The 18,470-nt window shown below is 29.2% G+C and overlaps 1 protein-coding gene across 2 annotated transcripts in view; it reads left to right on the top strand.

The window, feature by feature from the left end:
* LOC105197698 overlaps positions 1-18,470 on the top strand; it is a 119,201-nt gene that overhangs the window by 29,162 nt on the left and 71,569 nt on the right. For both annotated transcript variants that reach the window (XM_039445734.1, XM_039445733.1), the window contains exon 3: positions 4,356-5,708. In XM_039445734.1, the coding sequence (XP_039301668.1) occupies positions 4,356-5,708 (1,353 nt within the window). The remainder of the gene's footprint in view (positions 1-4,355; positions 5,709-18,470) is intronic.

Below are 18,470 nucleotides of genomic sequence, written 5' to 3'. Positions count from 1 at the left end.
CCTTCTAGATTTACATTTGTATATCAAAAGGAATGAAATTTTTTATTTGGATTTGTTTATTTGATTTATGTGGATTTATTTACTTGAGCTACCAATTATAGCAAATTAAAATAAAGAATTCTCTTTATTGTATAGTCGTGAGCTAAAAGGTTGCAACACATTTTCTTCGATTGTTTTTGGAATGTAGACTTGCTCATCGAATGGCGAACATCATTGTTTCTTACCTGTGGATCCAACTAATTAAGCATCGAACCATCTAACCACCGAAGAAAATGTGTTGCAACCTTTTAGCTCACGACTGTACACTAAGTTCCACCGATGCCTTAACACATGAACTTGTACGCGTGTCAAGGCATATCGATATAGTAAATTCGGCGTGTTCCGACTCAAGATATTTTTTTCATTTTATGCCTATCATCTGACAATTATACTCAATTAAATTATTAACAACAAGTTACCTCTTTTTGGTTTTAATTAAATTTTTCTTACATTAAAGTATATAATCAATTTTTAAGTCGAAATTAAATGTAATTGGTTTACTTTAAGAAAATTAATAAATATTGATAATAATATAAATGTTATATTAAATTTTAAAATATATATGTATTTTATATGATTTTTAAATGCAATTTAAATGTTATTTAATTTACCTAATACTCTGTAGATGCTTGAATTTTTTAATCGATAGATTTTTCTATAAATTCAAGATAAAAACATTAAACTATTTTTTAATTTTTATGATTCCATGACATAAGGTTTTCAATTCATAAATATGAAATTAAACTTGAACCTTAATAATATTACTCTTAGACATTAATAAAAATATTTTTTACATTTATTTTTGATTTCGATTATAAAGAATGAAAATAACATTTAAACATTTTTTCTCCCTGATTTCGTTGATGGACTACCTTAACAAAATTACATGTGAAACTCTGTTTCCAACTCCTACAAAAAATATTTTTTTAGACTTTTTTCAAAAAGTAAGCAACAATGAAATAAATTAAAATAATAACATGTTAATTTTTATCGTAAAATGAGCGGGTAAATTATTTCTATCAGCTCTTTAACGTTTTATTTGTCTACAAAATTCATATTGAAATATTTTGCTGATCACAAGTTGAAAGTTAGTGATAGCTAAATTTTTTTTCAATTTTTATAATTCCATAACATAAGGTTTTTATTTCATAAATATGAAATAAATGCTTATGTTGTGGAATTATAAAAATTAAAAAGTTATTTAGTTATCGATAACTTTCAACTTGTGATCAGTAAAACATTACAATATGGAATATAGACAAATAAAACGTTGAAGAGCTGGTAGAAACGATTTATCTGCTCATTTCTTGAAGAAAATTAATAAGAAAAATGTTATTTTAATTTTTTGCGTTGTAGCGCACCTTTTGAAAAAATCTGATAAAAATATATTTTGTAGAAGTTGGGAACAAAGACAACACATGTAGTTTTTTCAAGGTAGTAAATCAACGAAATCACGGTAGAAAAAACATTTAAAAGTTATTTTCATTTTTTAAAAATCGAAATTTGCATTGAAAGCAAATGTAAAAAATATTTTTATTAATGTTATAATTATTAAGAGTAATATTATTAAGGTCCAAGTCTAATTTCATATTTATGAATTGAAAACCTTATGTCATGGAATTATAAAAATTGAAAAATAGTTTAATGTTTTTATCTTAAATTTATAGAAAAATCTATCGATTAAAAAATTCAAGCATCTACAGAGTATTAGGTAAATTAAATAACATTTAAATTGCATTTAAAAACCATACATATATATTTTAAAATTTAATATAACATTTATATTATTATCAATATTTATTAATTTTCTTAAAGGAAACCAATTACATTTAATTTCGACTTAAAAATTGATTATATACTTTAATGTAAGAAAAATTTAATTAAAACCAAAAAGAGGTAACTTGTTGTTAATAATTTAATTGAGTATAATTGTCAGATGACAGGCATGGAATGTAAAAATATCTTGAGTCGGAACACGCCGAATTTACTATATCGATATGCCTTGACACGCGTACAAGTTCATGTGTTAAGGCATCAGTGGAACCTAGTGTACCTTTTTTTATATTTTGTAAAATAGCGTCAGCATTACTCGAATTAAAAAAATTATATATATATATATATATATATATATATATATATATATATATATATATATATATACACACACACACACACACATATATATAGTGTATACAACTTATTGTTAATTCGATCTGTTTTTTTGCTTGAAAAATACATTTATTTGAATGATAAAATGAATTAATACCTTATTCAAAATATTGTTCATTGCTACATTTTTCCATCTTTCTGCTAATATATATACACTATATATATGTGTATGTGTGTGTGTGTGTGTGTATATACACACACACACACACACACACATATATATATATATATAGTGTATACAACTTAATTCGGTCTGTTTTTTTGCTTGAAAAATACATTTATTTGAATGATAAAATGAATTAATACCTTATTCAAAATATTGTTCATTACTACATTTTTCCATCTTTTTGCTAATTTATGCATTCCGGAAGAAGCGTTCATCTTTTGAAGCCAAGAATAAATCGAGACAATTTTTGATACCCTGTTCTGAAGTGAAGCGTATTCCAGTCAAAACATTCTGCATCAATTGAAACAAATAGTAGTCAGAAGGGGGAAGATCTGGACTATAAGGCGGGTGAGCCAGAACTTCCCATCCGCTATTTTCTAAATAGTTTTTAACCAGAATAGCAACATAAGGCCGAGCGTTGTCATGGTGAAAGATTAGGGACTCGTGTCTGGTCGCATATTCTGGATGTTTTTCAGCTATAACTCGCTTTAAACGAATCAATTATTGCCTACAGAAGTCTCCCGTAATGGTTTGACCAGGTTTTAGCAGCTCATAGTGGACGCCCTTCTGATAACACCAAATACAGACCATTACCTTGGCATCATGGATATTCAGCTTCGGCTTTGATATTCTCGGTTGGCCAGGCTTTACATACAAATTTTTGCGTTTTGGGTTGTCGTAGAATTCATTTTTCGTCTCCGGTAATGATTCGACGCAGAAAATATTTCTTTTTGTACCGTTCAAGCAACATTTTGGACATGCAAAATTGTCCGATATCTCTCGGTTTCAATTCGTATGGGAACCAATTTCCTTGCATTTGGATGTATCCCGCGGTTTTGAGTTGTTTTGAAATAGCTTGTCGAGTAACTTTCAATGCTTTTCCGAGCTCTTTTTGCGTTTGACACAAATCTTGATCAAGTAGTGTTTCTAATTCTTTATCTTCAAACTTTTTCGGTTGACCCGAACGCTCTTTGTCTTCAACACTAAAATCACCACTTTTAATCGTCGAAACCATTCTCTGCAAAATTTATCCGATGGTGCAGATTTATCATACACTTTCACAAGCATTCGATGCGCTTCAGCTACACTTTTTTTCTAATTGAAACAGAAAATCAAAACTTCCCGCAAATAGTTATTTGGAACAAAACTCGACATTTTCAACGCAGTAAAAATTAAATTTCTTATGCAAAACTCAAAGGCTTGTAAACAATATTTAGTTGACAAGTGTTGACACTTCACGATAGAGCAAACATCAGTTGTCGCCATCAATTACTTATAGCACCTAGAGCTATCTTTTGAAAACAGACCAAGTTGTACACCCAATACACACACATATATATGTGTGTGTGTGTGTGTGTGTGTGTGCGTGCGTGCGTGCGTGCGTGCGTGCGTGCGTGCGTGCGTGCGTGCGTGCGTGCGTGCGTGCGTGCGTGCGTGCGTGCGTGCGTGCGTGCGTGCGTGCGTGCGTGCGTACGTGCGTGCGTGTGTGTGTGTGCACGCGCGCGTGTATAATACGTAATTAAACACTCAAGCATAATTCTCCGCTTTTATTCTGATATAAAAAATTAAATAACATATTTTCCTATTCCGTTTTAATTGACTTATAAGGTAAATGGTTTAATCACTGACAATATTTCAAATACTAAAAATTTGAGCTTAAGGGCATTTTTAATATATAAAATTCATATTCATTTACATATTAAATTCTACTTGCATTCTCAAGGAGTTTACTATAGTTATTGTAACATTTCATTAATAGTAATTTTCTATCTTTTAATCCAATCTAATAAATATTTCCAATCTTTAAATTAAAGAAAAGCATTTAAGATCAAATATTCGATATTACAAACACTGCCAATAATTGAGCCATTTATCTTAGTAGATAAACTTAGATTAAGTTTGTTCTTTTTGCTTGTTTCACATTTTGTTAGCTTGTATTTTTTGGTGATGGCTGTGTTTTTTCTTTCTTTATCCAAACTAGTTGGAGAACCTGCACCCCTTCCCAAGCCCCGAAAGATTAATGTGAGTAAAATTACCGTTTTGGAGTCTTCGAAAACATCTAAACGGAAAATAATTCCACCTTTTGCACCGCCTAGAATTCTAAAACGCAATAACACAAACGTTTTATTACACGAAGATTCGAATTCCAAGCATGTCGATGAAGCATATCTCAGCACTTCAATTGTCGACGATATTTTCTCTTTGTTGGACGAACACGATTCTGCTAAACTGAAGCCAAAATATACATCAAAACACAACAGTATAGCTTTAAATGAAGATCAGATAAGTCTGCAGAAAGAGATACCGGAAATTACCAGCGATATTACAGCTGAAGATAATGCATTTTTAAAATCAAATCAATGTTTGAATTATCAAATGGAAAGCAATGATTTACAAAACTCTACGAAACCAATTTACTTTAATTCAGAAGAAGAAGCACATTCAAAATCTAAAGATTTTAGTCAAGAGAAACAAAAATATGTGCAAGATGTTATTAATGACATGGAAAATAATGCACCATTAAATTTGAACTTATATTTACATAATAAAAAACATATTGCGTTGAACTCTATAGAATTAAATGTATCTTCAACGAAATCATTATTATCTGCATATGAAGTTTCTGAAGAAAGTAGAAATAATTCTTCAGAGCAAGATTATAAGATAAGATCTGAACAGATTGATGAAATTAAAAACCAACGTGATAATTTGTGGACATCGAACAATAGTTCTCTGAGTGAGAGTGTAACCAAATTGACTCGCATGATTGAACCGAGAAGCGAGCAACCGAAGATACCGCATCATCAATTCACTCGCAAAAGATCATCCAACGCGCAGAAAAAGACAATTTCTTTCAGTGAGAAAAGTGAAGAAAACGTTCAGGTGGTGAATCCCGAGACAGAGAAGGAAACATGCACAGTAATTTCCACTATACCGAAATGCGAACATCTGAATGCTATAAAAGAAGACAGTACTTCAAATGGTATCGCAAAGCGCGAAATCGCGGAAGATATTGATAAATTGTGTGAAAAGCGTCATAATTATCCTCACAAAGAATTAAGTAGCACGAGGAATGCTAAGCGTACTAAGGTGGTACGCAGCCAGTCCAAGTCGGATGACTTCGAGATGGACACTTTGAAGAAACAGAGACGATATCTCACCTTGCCTCCGAGCAATGTTGCGCACGCTTTAAATCTCAATCTTCCCTCACAAAATTCTACGTTTTCTGGTATTGCGGAAAAGAGCCAGGAGCAAGTCACAACGCAATGTTACACTGATCGTACGGGAAATGCGGATGTAGATAAGGGAACGTCGTATGGTGAATTAATTACAGGTGCATGTTGTACTACTAATTTCTGTTTCAACTCCTATTGTCCATGCCACACATTTTTAATCTTGTTAGTTTTGTTTTATTACAGAATCTGTGCCTATAGTACAGCGCTAGTAAAATTTTTCCTCAGTTTTTTTTTTTATATAATTTTTAATATTTTTCAAAATTTTTGTATATAAATTTTGTAACACTTTCAGAAAATTTTTCAATTTTTTTTAGCAAAATAGAACATTTTCAGAAATTGTTTAAAAAAATCTAAATATTTTTTCAGATTTTTTCAAATCTTAACCCAATATTTAAAATACTTAAATAAGAATATTTAAACAACTAGAACAACATAAGCGCGCGCCATTTATTTAATTTCATGTTTACATATAACTAAATATAAATAATAAAAATTTCAAAAATTATACATTCATGATTAAGAATAATAGAGTTCACGATGACAAATGACAAATCATGTTCTTGATGATTATGAATAAATAAAAATAGAATATGATTTGATTTATTATTACTCTATCAGTAGACAATGTTTTTTAAATGTTTTTTAAATATTTAAAAAACATTTAAAAAATATTATTTCCTGATAGGGTAAATGTCTATAAAATTATTATTAATAGTATTCGTTAATATTACATTCTTGTAATAGATACCCATATGTACAATTCTTTTATGTTGTTTTTATAACAAAAATCTACACAAAACTTAAAATTTAAACATGTTATAATTATTTATTAACCATCATGCAAAAGGAGGGGAAAAAAAGTCAGTACTGCTGAGAGGATTCAACACTTGGACACACACACACACACACACACACACACACACACACACACACACACACAAACAAGCATCGGATGCACGATTGCCCGTTTGCCATCTAAAGAATCACAGACGGTATGCGACACACGATGTTTTTTTATAAAAAAAAGAGAATTTAGGGAAAACTGTAATCTTCAGATAATTGAAACAAAATGAACTTTTAATTACTACATATATGTACTTTATAGGCTGATGAAGGCTAAGTAAAGCCGAAACGTCATCCCTAATTAATTGTATTACTTAACTAATTATATTATTGTAACTCAAATTGTAATCAAATTGCTTATTTAATTGTGCTCGTAATTTGACCGTTTCTAATACTATACTTTTTATAATTATTTACTTTATAATTATTTAATATACAATAACATTTATGCTTAGCACGTAATATGATTGCATTTTTGTATTAAAAACAAATATTATACACAAGTCATCAACTTCCAAGTACACGAGATTATTATATCTCAATAACTTCTGAATCGATCAAGTTCTAAATACTCTTAAATGATGGATAAAGTTCTATAATGAAAATGTTTTTATTTTTTCTGTCCGTATTCTACGAACGGAGATATTATAATAAAAACTTCACCTCTGAAATTTTATTTTCTGAAATATACGTGGTCATTAAAAAAATCTTCGAACTTGTGTTCAATTGCATTCTTAATTTCTTTTGTCCTTTATTTAAAAATCTTTACATTCTCAGCCTTTTTAAAATCCTTTCTACTTTCTACTTTTTTCCTATTTTACACTCTCACAATTCTTCTTTCTTCTTCTTTACATTATTTCATAAAATTTTTACTAAAACAGATAATGTTCGGTTAATGAAATAGTAATTCTTAAAACAAAATGTCAATATACTATAATATGCATCCATTATTAAAGAAATCTTCAAATTCGTGTACAAATACATTCATAATTTCTTTCGTACTTTATTTAAAACTTTATCTTTTCCACCTTTTTTAATTTTTTTCTGCTTTATATCTTTTATTTATTTTATATTCTTACAATTCTTCCTCTTTCTTTCTTACATTATTTTATGTTTCTCTACCCTCATTGCACATATTTTGAAATCTTTACTAAAAAAAATAATGTTCGATTAAAGAAATTTTTATTTCTATAACACAAAACCTCATAACATGTGATATGATATTCACTCATTATTAAAAGAATCCTCATACTTACGTTCAATTGTATTTTTAATTTCTTTCATTTTTTATTTACAAATCTTTACTTTTATATAATATAGGTATTCAAAGATTATTTTATTTTACATATATTGAGTGTTGTACAAAAATTACAAAATAAAATTTTAATTAATTTAAGCAAGTTAAAACAGCATATTAATTTTTTCTAAGATACAGATAAAAATATTTGTCGTTTTTAAAAATGTTGAACTTCTCTTCAATTAGATTTCATAAATTCGCCATTTATATCCTTGTGTTTTTGGAACTCGTTGAGCTATAATTTTATTAATACATTTGTGTGCTTGCATCTTATTATTTACAAACATCTTTTAATAATTTTAGTACTTTAAAATATTAAATATTAATTGTATCAATAAATATTTAAAAAAATAATTACTACAGAAATTTTGAAGAGATCTCTGTGTTGTTCATATAAACAGGCATAAATAATTTAAAATAAATGACTAACTTGAGAAGACTATATGAGAATAGTAACTGGAAATATGATCCACGTAACACATGTTAGATTAAACTCTATATTGCAGGATCTGGGATACACGTAATAAATTAAACAATCTGTCGAAATAAAAAAAACAGATAACATAGATAAAATTATATTAGAGAAATTTTTATTTTTATGACACAAACTATCAAAATATTATGTAATACAACATTATTAGAAGAAAACTTTCAAACTGGTGTTCAATTGATGTTTTCATTTTTATTCATACTTTATTTAAAAATTTTAACCTTCTCAAACACGTTCAATTACTTTCTTCTTTCAATTTTATTTTCACACTCCTTTGATACTTCCTCCATCCTTCCATCCTTTTTCTATTATTCTATTCAAAAATCTTTACCTTCTCAGACACTTTCAATTACTTTCTTTTTTGAATTTTATTTCTATTCTGCACTCCTTCGATTCTTCCTCTTTCCTTCCTACTATCTTTTTTATATTATTTTATATTATTTTATTTAAAAATCTTTATCTTCTTTAACACCTTTCTCCTTTCAATTTTATTTCAATTCTAAACATCTTTGATTGTTCCTCCTATCTTCCTTCCTTTTTAAAATATTCTATTAAAAAATCTCTACCATCTCCAATACCTTCAATTCTTTTCGCCTTTTAATTATATTTTCATATTGAATTCCTTCAATCCTTTTTCCTTCCTTTTTATATTACTCTATTTAAAAATCTTTACCTTCTCCAACACCTTCAATTTGTTTCTCCTTTTAATTTTATTTCCATTCTACACTCCTTCGATTCTTCCTCTTTCTTTCATACTTTTTCTTATTATTCTATTCCTTTTCTTTTCTATATTTTCATTTCACATTTTTAAAAAACTTAACTAAAAAATACATAATAATCTATTAGAAAAATTTTTATTTTCATGACACAAAATATCAAAATATCATGTAATATTCGCTCATTGTTAAAAAAAAACCTTTAATTTGGTGTTTAATTAATGTCTTTATTCATCCTTTATTTAAAAATCTTTACCTTCTCCAACACTTTCAATCCATTTTTTCTTTCAATTTTATTTCCATTCTAAACTCCTTTAATCCTTCCTCCTTCCTTCCTTCCTTCCTTTTCATATTATTCTATTCAAAAATCTTTATCTTCTACTACATCTTGAATTCCTTTCTTCATTTAATTTTATTTCCATTCTACACTCCTTTGATCCTTCTTTTTTATATTATTCTATTTCTCTTCTTTCTATATCTTTATTTCACATTTTTAAAAAGCTTTATTAAAATACATAATATTCTATTACAGAAATTTTTATTTTTATGACACAAAATATCAAAATATCACATAATAGTTGTCCATTATTAAAAAAAAAACTTTTAATCTGGTGTTCAATTGATGTCTTAACTCCATTTATCCTTTATTTAAAAATCTTTACTTTTTCCAACACCTTCAGTTTTTTCTCTATTTAATTTTATTTCCATTCTACACTTCTTTAATCCTTCCTTTTTATATTATTCTATTTCTCTTCTATTCTATATCTTCACTTCACATTTTTAAAAAACTTTATTAACAGATAATATTCTATTGGAAAAGTTTTCATTTTTACGACACAAAATGTCAAAATATCACTTGAGATATTCAGGATTTAAAAGTATTTACGTTCTCCACCTTCCTTTCGCCTTCCTATTTTATTCCTATTTTATATCCTTTTGATTTTTTCCCCCTTCCTCTCTTCCTTTCTTCCTTCTTAAATTAATGAATTTCTCTTTTTTTTTTTACTTTACTGCACATTTTTGAAAATCCTTATCAAAAGAGATAATGTTCAAAGGAAAGATATTTTCATTCTTAGAACACAAAATGTCAAAATATCATGTGATATTTACTCAATATTTTAAAAAATCTTCAAATCCATGTTCATTTACACGTTTAATTTTTTTCATCTTTCCTATTCTAAATTCCTAAACTTTTTACTAAAAAAAAATTAATGTTTTATTTAAAAAATTTTTATTCCTAAAACACAAAATGTCAAAATATCATGTGACATTTATTCATTATTTAAAAAAATCTTTAAACCCGTGTTCATTTGCGTGCTTAATTTCTTTCATCCTTTCTATTCTAAATTCCTAACTTCCTTCGCGTTCTTTAATTCCTGTTTACTTTCTATTTATTTCCTATTTTACACTCCTTCAATTCTTCCTCCTTCCTTTCTTCCTTCTTACATTACTTCATTCTGCTTTTCTTTATCTTTGTCGCACATTTTTTAAACTCTTTACTAAAAAAGATAATGTTTTATTAAGGATGTACTGGCGGTAACGTCTAACATTGACAATACCTTGAAAATTTTATAAATCGTTTCTATTTATTATCTAAACACATGTTTAAAATTTGAATTCAATCCTCTAATTGGTTCACGAGTTATTCAACTTTAAATTTTGCATGTATTCTTATGATGTAGCAGTACATTTCCACTTATATTAACAAAATTATAAAGAAGTGACATTGCCAATATTCTGAAACTTTGTTTATAAGTAAATAAAATATTGAGCAACATTTCTAAAAAAAATTTATATCAATTTACTAATTTATTGTTAAAATATCAATGATAAAACGATGTAAAATTTCAGTAAATGTCAAATTTTCGAATGGGCTACATAACCATACTACATGATCACATTGACTTGTATAAAGTGATAGAACAGTAAATATTATGTTAATGGTATTTATTTAAATATCTTATGGATTTTTAAGTTCCATTTGATATCTGATATACATTAAATTGCATTAAATGTTATCAATATGTGTCTAGTTTTTTCATTTCTTATAGTTGATTTCTGGTAAAATTCGCGTGCAAAAGTTTTTTGTCGACAATCGCAAAAATTGCAATATATATAAATATATTTATTTGTAGTGCCAAATATCACGTTAACTGACATTATTTAAGTCCTATACATGAAACGAGTACATATGGTGTACGTCTTAAGTTACCCAGGTAGCAATGCATTCTTTGCACAAAACAAGAAATACTTGCTAATTACAAGTTTCCCTTTGGTTGCAATCACGTTGTTATATCGCAGACGCTAATCTCTTTGTATAAGACTATCTAAAGGCAATAGGAAAAAAACTGTTTCTCAAAAACTGAAGGACAATAGTCTACGGAACTTATTAGTATAAAATTTCTAATAACTTGTTATAAAAAGTTAGTTTTCAACAATTCTTTATTATAATATTTTCTCCAATTATAGGAAAATTGTGTTAACGTCGTAATTGATTAAAATTATATATTTATGTATTTTAATATATTTCAATGAAATATGTATGTTATACCCAAATAGCACACAATATTTATGATAAATATTAATAAATATTTATTAAAATTTTTTTTAGAAATATTATAGAAATTTTATACATATTTTATATACATGACGGAAAAGATTATAAAAATATTTATCGAAAATATTGTTAAAATATCTATTAAATATTTTCTAAAATATTTATGATAAATGAAAAATATTTACAAAAATATTAATGTAAATATTTATAACAAATAAAAAAAATATTTGTTGTAATATTTTGTAAAGCCAGGATTGTATAGAACATCTTTATAAAAAATTTTATTTTAATAACAGAAAATTACAAATATCATATGATATTCACACATTATTAAAAAAAAACCTTAAAATGCGTGTTCAATTACATTCTTAATTTCTTCAATCTTTATCTTTTTCGCCTTCTCTAATTCTTTTGTCCTTTCTATTTTATTACCATTTTAAACTCCTTTGATTCAACCTTCTTTCTTCCTTCCATTTTACATTATTTCATTACTCTTCTTTTAATAGCATTTTAAAAGCAATATTATAATAATATTATTTATAATATTATAATAATATTATAACATTTTAATAACATTTCTCTTCTTTTCTTTACCTTTGAGGAACACATTTTTTAAACTCTTTAGTAAAAGAGAATATCCTATTTAAAAAAAATTTATTTTAATAACAGAAAATCGCAAAATATAATATTCACCCGTTATTTAAAAAAAAAAAACTTTAAAACGCGTGTTCAATTACATTCTTAATTTCTTAAATCTTTATCTTCTCCGCCTTCTTTAATTCTTTTGTCCTTTCTATTTTATTACCATTTTACACTCCTTTGACTCAACCTCCTTCCTTCCTTCCTTTTTACATTATTTCATTATTCTTTTTTTAATAGCATTTTAATAGCAACTTTATAATAATATTAAACGAAAGTATTCATTCGTCTTCTTTTCTTTACCTTCATCGCACATTTTTTAAACTCTTTACTAAAAGAAATAATGTTCTATTTCAAGACGGTTTGTACAACTGATGGTACACATGTGTACCTAGAGTCTAGAAAGGGTTAAAGAAAATTTCAATTTTAATAACAGAAAATCGCAAAATATAATATTCATCCGTTATTAAAAAGAACTTTCAAAGCGTATTTAATTACATTCTTAATTTCTTAAACCTTTACCTTCTCCGCTTTCTATAATTCCTTTCTCCTTTCTGTTTTATTACTATTTTACACTTCTTCGATTTAACCTGCTTCCTTCTTTCCTTTTTACATTATTTCATTACTCTTTTTTTAATAACATTTTAATAGCAGTATTATAATAATATTAAACAAAATTGCTGAAAATGAAATATAACACAAAGTATCAATTCTTTATAATGATATTATAACCATAAACATAAACGTTTAATAAGACTTATCTAAAATAATCGTGAAATCGTCCAAACGGAAAAGAAAAGTCCTCATCGACGCAGGAAACAGAATCAACACATTATTATTACACCATTACACCTCGTGATGCATGTAACAGTTATGTCTATTAACTGTCAAAACGTAATCTCCTCGATGACAGCAGCTCGCAAAGTAAGCACATCGAGAGAACCAATCAGCATTACGGAAAAGCGTCAACAATAAATGCGACTATCGATTTAACATAGATTTTCTCATAGCGAAAATTCGGTCGGATGCGCTAGTGTGCACTAGTGCATATTAAAACCGATGTACAATCACAGTATATACAGTAGCGACAGTAACTGTCGGCTTCTTTGATGTCAATGGTCCTCGATCACGTGACTGTCAGCCATTTTGAGGATTGTATAGGAGGGCTGAATTTAAACGACAACAAGAGACGTTACAATATTTTGCAAACTACTTTTACAATTCAGATAAATCCTATATATGATTTTCAATATACAACTATATATACTAAAATAGATTTATTTTTTTAATGTTAATGTATTTCTGGAATAAATTAATAACATTATAACACAGTATGTGAAGTGTGATAATTGTAAGTTAACAATTTAATGGCAATCTCAGGCAATACAAGTTTAAAATCGAAATATAAGGCATCTTTAGAACATCATAATTTAAGTAATCTGTAAGATGTTTTATATCCCAATTTTAGATGTGTATACAAATTTATGCTATCTGGTATTAGAATAAGAATAAGGAAAATATTAAAATAACGATAAAAATTTATTTAATTATCATTAATATCCTAAAATCTAAATAATTTCCACTTACGAAGTAATAAAAAATCCAATATTATATTTTTCACATTTTTTTGTATGAAATTATTTACAAATTGACTCTTGCAGTATGTAGCAGCATTTTCATCGCAATAGATGATACGTATCTTGAAAGATTCCAAGATATTTGGTGTTATTCTAAAAAAATATTAAATAAATTAATCATAATTAATAATTGTTGATAATAAACATTTAGTTCCCATTGCACGGAAGTGTAGGATGTTGCAAATGGGGTTAGCAGTTGACACATATAACAGTTAAAACCTAGAAATAAATAAATTAATTAATAGAAATTTGAAAGCAGAATAAATAAAAAAATTAGAAGTAAAGTACAATAAAAATTGTAGTAAGATTATGAATATATAAAAATGCAATAGGTATTATAGGTTATTAGATGTTGCAACAATTGAAATGGACAAAATATTAATATTATATGTAAAGAAGTTTATTCAAAATAATGATATAAAATTAATATTAAAACAATGTTACAGATAATTTTAAAAAACATAATCACAAAATTAGATATTTTTCTTTATTACAATAAAAATATTAAAACCAAACAAGTAAATAAAATAAAACAGCAAATAAATAAAATAGAAAATGAAAACGTCTTTAATTGTGGTTTAAAATTATAACTTTTTGTAACCTGGTTGACATTTAAAATTTCTGTTAATAAACTTTAAATTGAAAGAAACTTATTTTATTTTCTGTCCGTCCAGAAATATTTTTGCATGTAGCAAAAACACAAGAATAGCCTCCTCTTGCATTCATTTTAAATAATAATAATAAAATTATAATTATAATATAAAATTTTTCTCAGCTTTACTAATTTTTACACTTATTTTATTTGCTGGTACCCTATGATCAGAAAGTACCGGGAATTTTTAAATAAAACAAAATAGAGTTAAATTTCAGGCAAATTTATTTTATCTCCTTCAAAATATGATCCATCTGAAGCAACACACATGTGCCAACGCTTGACCCAGTCCTCCATGCATCCCTGGTAGGCCGACGAAGGGATGGCCTTTAGTTCCCTCGTCGCATTCTCTTTGATCTCCTCGATCGACTGAAATCTCTTTCCACGAAGTGGCAACTTCAACTTGGGGAACAAAAAAAAGTCGCACGGGGCCATATCAGGTGAATACGGTGCTTGCTTGATGGTATTTACTTGATGTTTGGTCAAATAATTCAGTACAATTCGGGCTCGGTGCGATGGTGCGTTATCATCATGCAAAATCCAAGAATCCATACCCAAAACATCAACCACAATATGCTGTGCCGTTGCATATGCAATGCCAAGTTCACTAAACATCTCTCTTAAGCTGGTATGACGATTTTCAAGCACCATTTCTTTCACTTTCTTCACGTTTTCATCGGTGTTTGACGTCGATGGACGTCCGGAACGAGGGAAATCTTTCACCACTGTACGACCACTTTTAAAGTCTTTATACCACTCGTATGCTCTTGTTTTTGATAGAGCAGATTCGCAAAATGCTTTTTGCAACATTTTCAGTGCATCGGCACACGAAATTTCGTTCGCAACACAAAATTTCAAACAAACTCTTTGTTCAACAAAATTATTCATGGTAAAATGCGGCAAAATGAAAAAAGTTGACTGATGTAAACAAACGCCAGGCAGACACTAATGATCGGATGGCACTAAAACCTGACAGATGTGCGTCTTAAGGTCGTACCAACATAAAAAAAAAAAATAAACCGGTTCCCGCATGCGCGGTACTTTTAAATAAAAAATTCCCGATACTTTCTGATCATAGGGTATATCGTCGCAGTTTAGTGCAGCTTGACTACATATGTGATATCATATGATATTGTTATGACAGTCCGCCATATTCTTGATTGTATAGCCAACGCATGCGCAGAAAAAATTTGACCCATACTTTTCTCGCACTGTCGCTACTGTATACAGGGTGACCCATTTTAACTTAAGCAATCAAATAACTCGAAAAATAAGCACACTACGAAAAAATGTTTAGAATCAAAATTTCGTCATTTCGAGGGAGACGTACAATGACGTTAAAATCAACCCCCCCCCCTCTACCCCTCCTCCTGGGCGTGGAGGGGGGGGGGCAAGTTTGAAATCTTAAATGGGAACCCCTATTTTTTATTGCATATTCGGAATATCTTTGGCTAAAAACACATACAATTTGTCTGAAACATTTTTCTCGATTCATGATAGATGACGCTGTAATCGACGAAATTCAATTTCTTCGATTTCTCTTACTGAGAACCCATGCTTACGATTCTGCAATAAATTAACAATAAAAATACCACGTTTTCATTGTTAATACTCGAAATTAGTCTTAAAACAAATTTCTCATTATTTTTTATTACTCATTAATTACTTCTCAAGAAACTGCTTTTAGCGTAACCCGTAGCTACGGGTTACGCTAAAAGCAGTTTCTTGAGAAGTAATTAATGAGTAATAAAAAATAATGAGAAATTTGTTTTAAGACTAATTTCGAGTATTAACAATGAAAACGTGGTATTTTTATTGTTAATTTATTGCAGAATCGTAAGCATGGGTTCTCAGTAAGAGAAATCGAAGAAATTGAATTTCGTCGATTACAGCGTCATCTATCATGAATCGAGAAAAATGTTTCAGACAAATTGTATGTGTTTTTAGCCAAAGATTCCGAATATGCAATAAAAAATAAGGGTTCCCATTTAAGATTTCAAACTTACCCCCCCTTACCGCCCAGGGAGAGGGGTGAGGGAGCTGATTTTAACGTCATTGTACGTCCCCCTCGAAATGACGAAATTTTGATTCTAAACATTTTTTCGTAGTATGCTTATTTTTCGAGTTATTTGGCTGCCTAAGTTAAAATGGGTCACCCTGTGGTACAGTCGTGTTCATTATAGTTGCGACACTTTTTCTTCGATGGTTTTTGGAATGTAGCCTTGCTCATCGAGCGGCAAACGTAATTAATTGGATCCACAAGTAAGAACCAATCATGTTCCCAGCTTTTGTTATAGTTGCGTGTTCAGAGACGCATCTAACAAGGAAACACAGGGAAGTGTCCGCCTCAGATTAAAACGAGTTTTTAATATGTTGTAGTACAAATAAAAATAAGGGACACGTATTTTTTTATACGTGCCCATACGCACTTTAAGGGGGTGAAACACCCCTTTGAAGAAAATCGATTTTTTTCTTTCGAAGCGTATGCCGTCGAAACTATAAGAGATAGAAAAAAATGTTTTAAATGAAAGTTGAATGGCTCAAAGAGTAATTTATAACAGCGGAAAAAAAAATTTTTTTTTAATTCTTTTTAATACTTTCTCCCACCATTAACCTATTTTTTTTTTAATTTTTATTTTTTTATAAGCAAAATAAAGCTTATTTTATTACGAATTCAACGGTATATGATAAAGTTACGATACAACATTCCCATTTTCCAAAAATAATTAAAAACCTCTCTATACGCACAGTACGCGCACCCGTCCACATTCTGCGCTACGGAAGTGACTCCCTCCGATTTCGACGTGCCTTTAATATGTTGTACAGATTAAAATAAGGGACACGTATTTTTTACACGTGTCTTAATACACTTTTAAGGGTGAAACACCCCTTTGAAGAAAATCGGGTTTTTTCTTTTGAAGCGTGTATCGTCGAAACTATAAGAGATAAAGAAAAATGTTCTCAATGAAAGTTGAATGCATGTTTTTTTCGCATAAGATGACAAAAACATTTAGAGGACAGTCTGTGTCTAACATGAAAACGCAGACATTGAAAAAAACATTTACTACAAAATAAAACGACACTACACTAAAGAATTACGGTGTTGTAAGACATTAATTTCTTGTTTAGAAAATAATATGTAATTAATATAAGTTAAACATTTATTTACTGATCTACATGATTCAACTAGAATATTTGTTCTCTTCAACATTTTATAAATAAGGAGACTTCCAGTTGGATAGGCTTAAAACTCCCGCAACCTTGCAGCACTACAAAGGAAAATATAGAGAAGTGACATCCAATTTTATAAAAGACCGCACGGAGGAGTGGGAGATAGTTAGTAACCAAATAACAAGCATGACGAAGGAAGTACTAGGAACTAAAAGTGCTAAGAGGAAGGAATGGCTTGGCGAAGAGACCTGGGAGCTCATAGAAAGACGCAAAGCAATTAAGCAGGAAATAAATCATGCTAATTTGAACACGGATATAGCGGCTCTCACCAGACTCTATAACGATATCAATCGTAATATCAAAAGAAGTGCAAGAAGGGACAGGAGAAGATGGATCAACTCACTAGCCGAGGCAGCGCAAACCGCTGCAGAATCTCACAACAGCAGAGAACTTTATAGAATCACTAAGAGGTTGAGTGCGCGAAGCTTTAATATCAACGTTCCGGTGCGAAGCAAGGAGGGGGACCTACTGAATACAAGGGAGGACCAACTGAGCAGATGGAGAGAATATTTTGAGCAATTGTTGAATAACACGGCCCAGACTGATAATACTCAGGACGTGACGGAGTGCGACGAGGGCATCGTAAACGATCCTGAAGAAGCTCTGAACATAAACTGCGAGGTTCCGGGCAAGTCGGAAATCAGGACAGCTGTAAGAGGATTGAAAAACAACAAGGCGGCAGGTCCAGATGACATTCCTGCCGAAATCTTAAAAGCCGACGTCGAGGCAACAGTGGAACTCCTGTACCCATTACTCAAGCATGCCTGGAATAACAATTCTTTCAATCCCCCTTGGAAG

The sequence above is a fragment of the Solenopsis invicta genome, chromosome 2 (genome assembly GCF_016802725.1).
Source record: "Solenopsis invicta isolate M01_SB chromosome 2, UNIL_Sinv_3.0, whole genome shotgun sequence".
NCBI lineage: Eukaryota > Metazoa > Arthropoda > Insecta > Hymenoptera > Formicidae > Solenopsis > Solenopsis invicta.
Note: the sequence above shows the minus strand (reverse complement) of the source record. Positions and strands in the feature narration are given on the sequence as shown.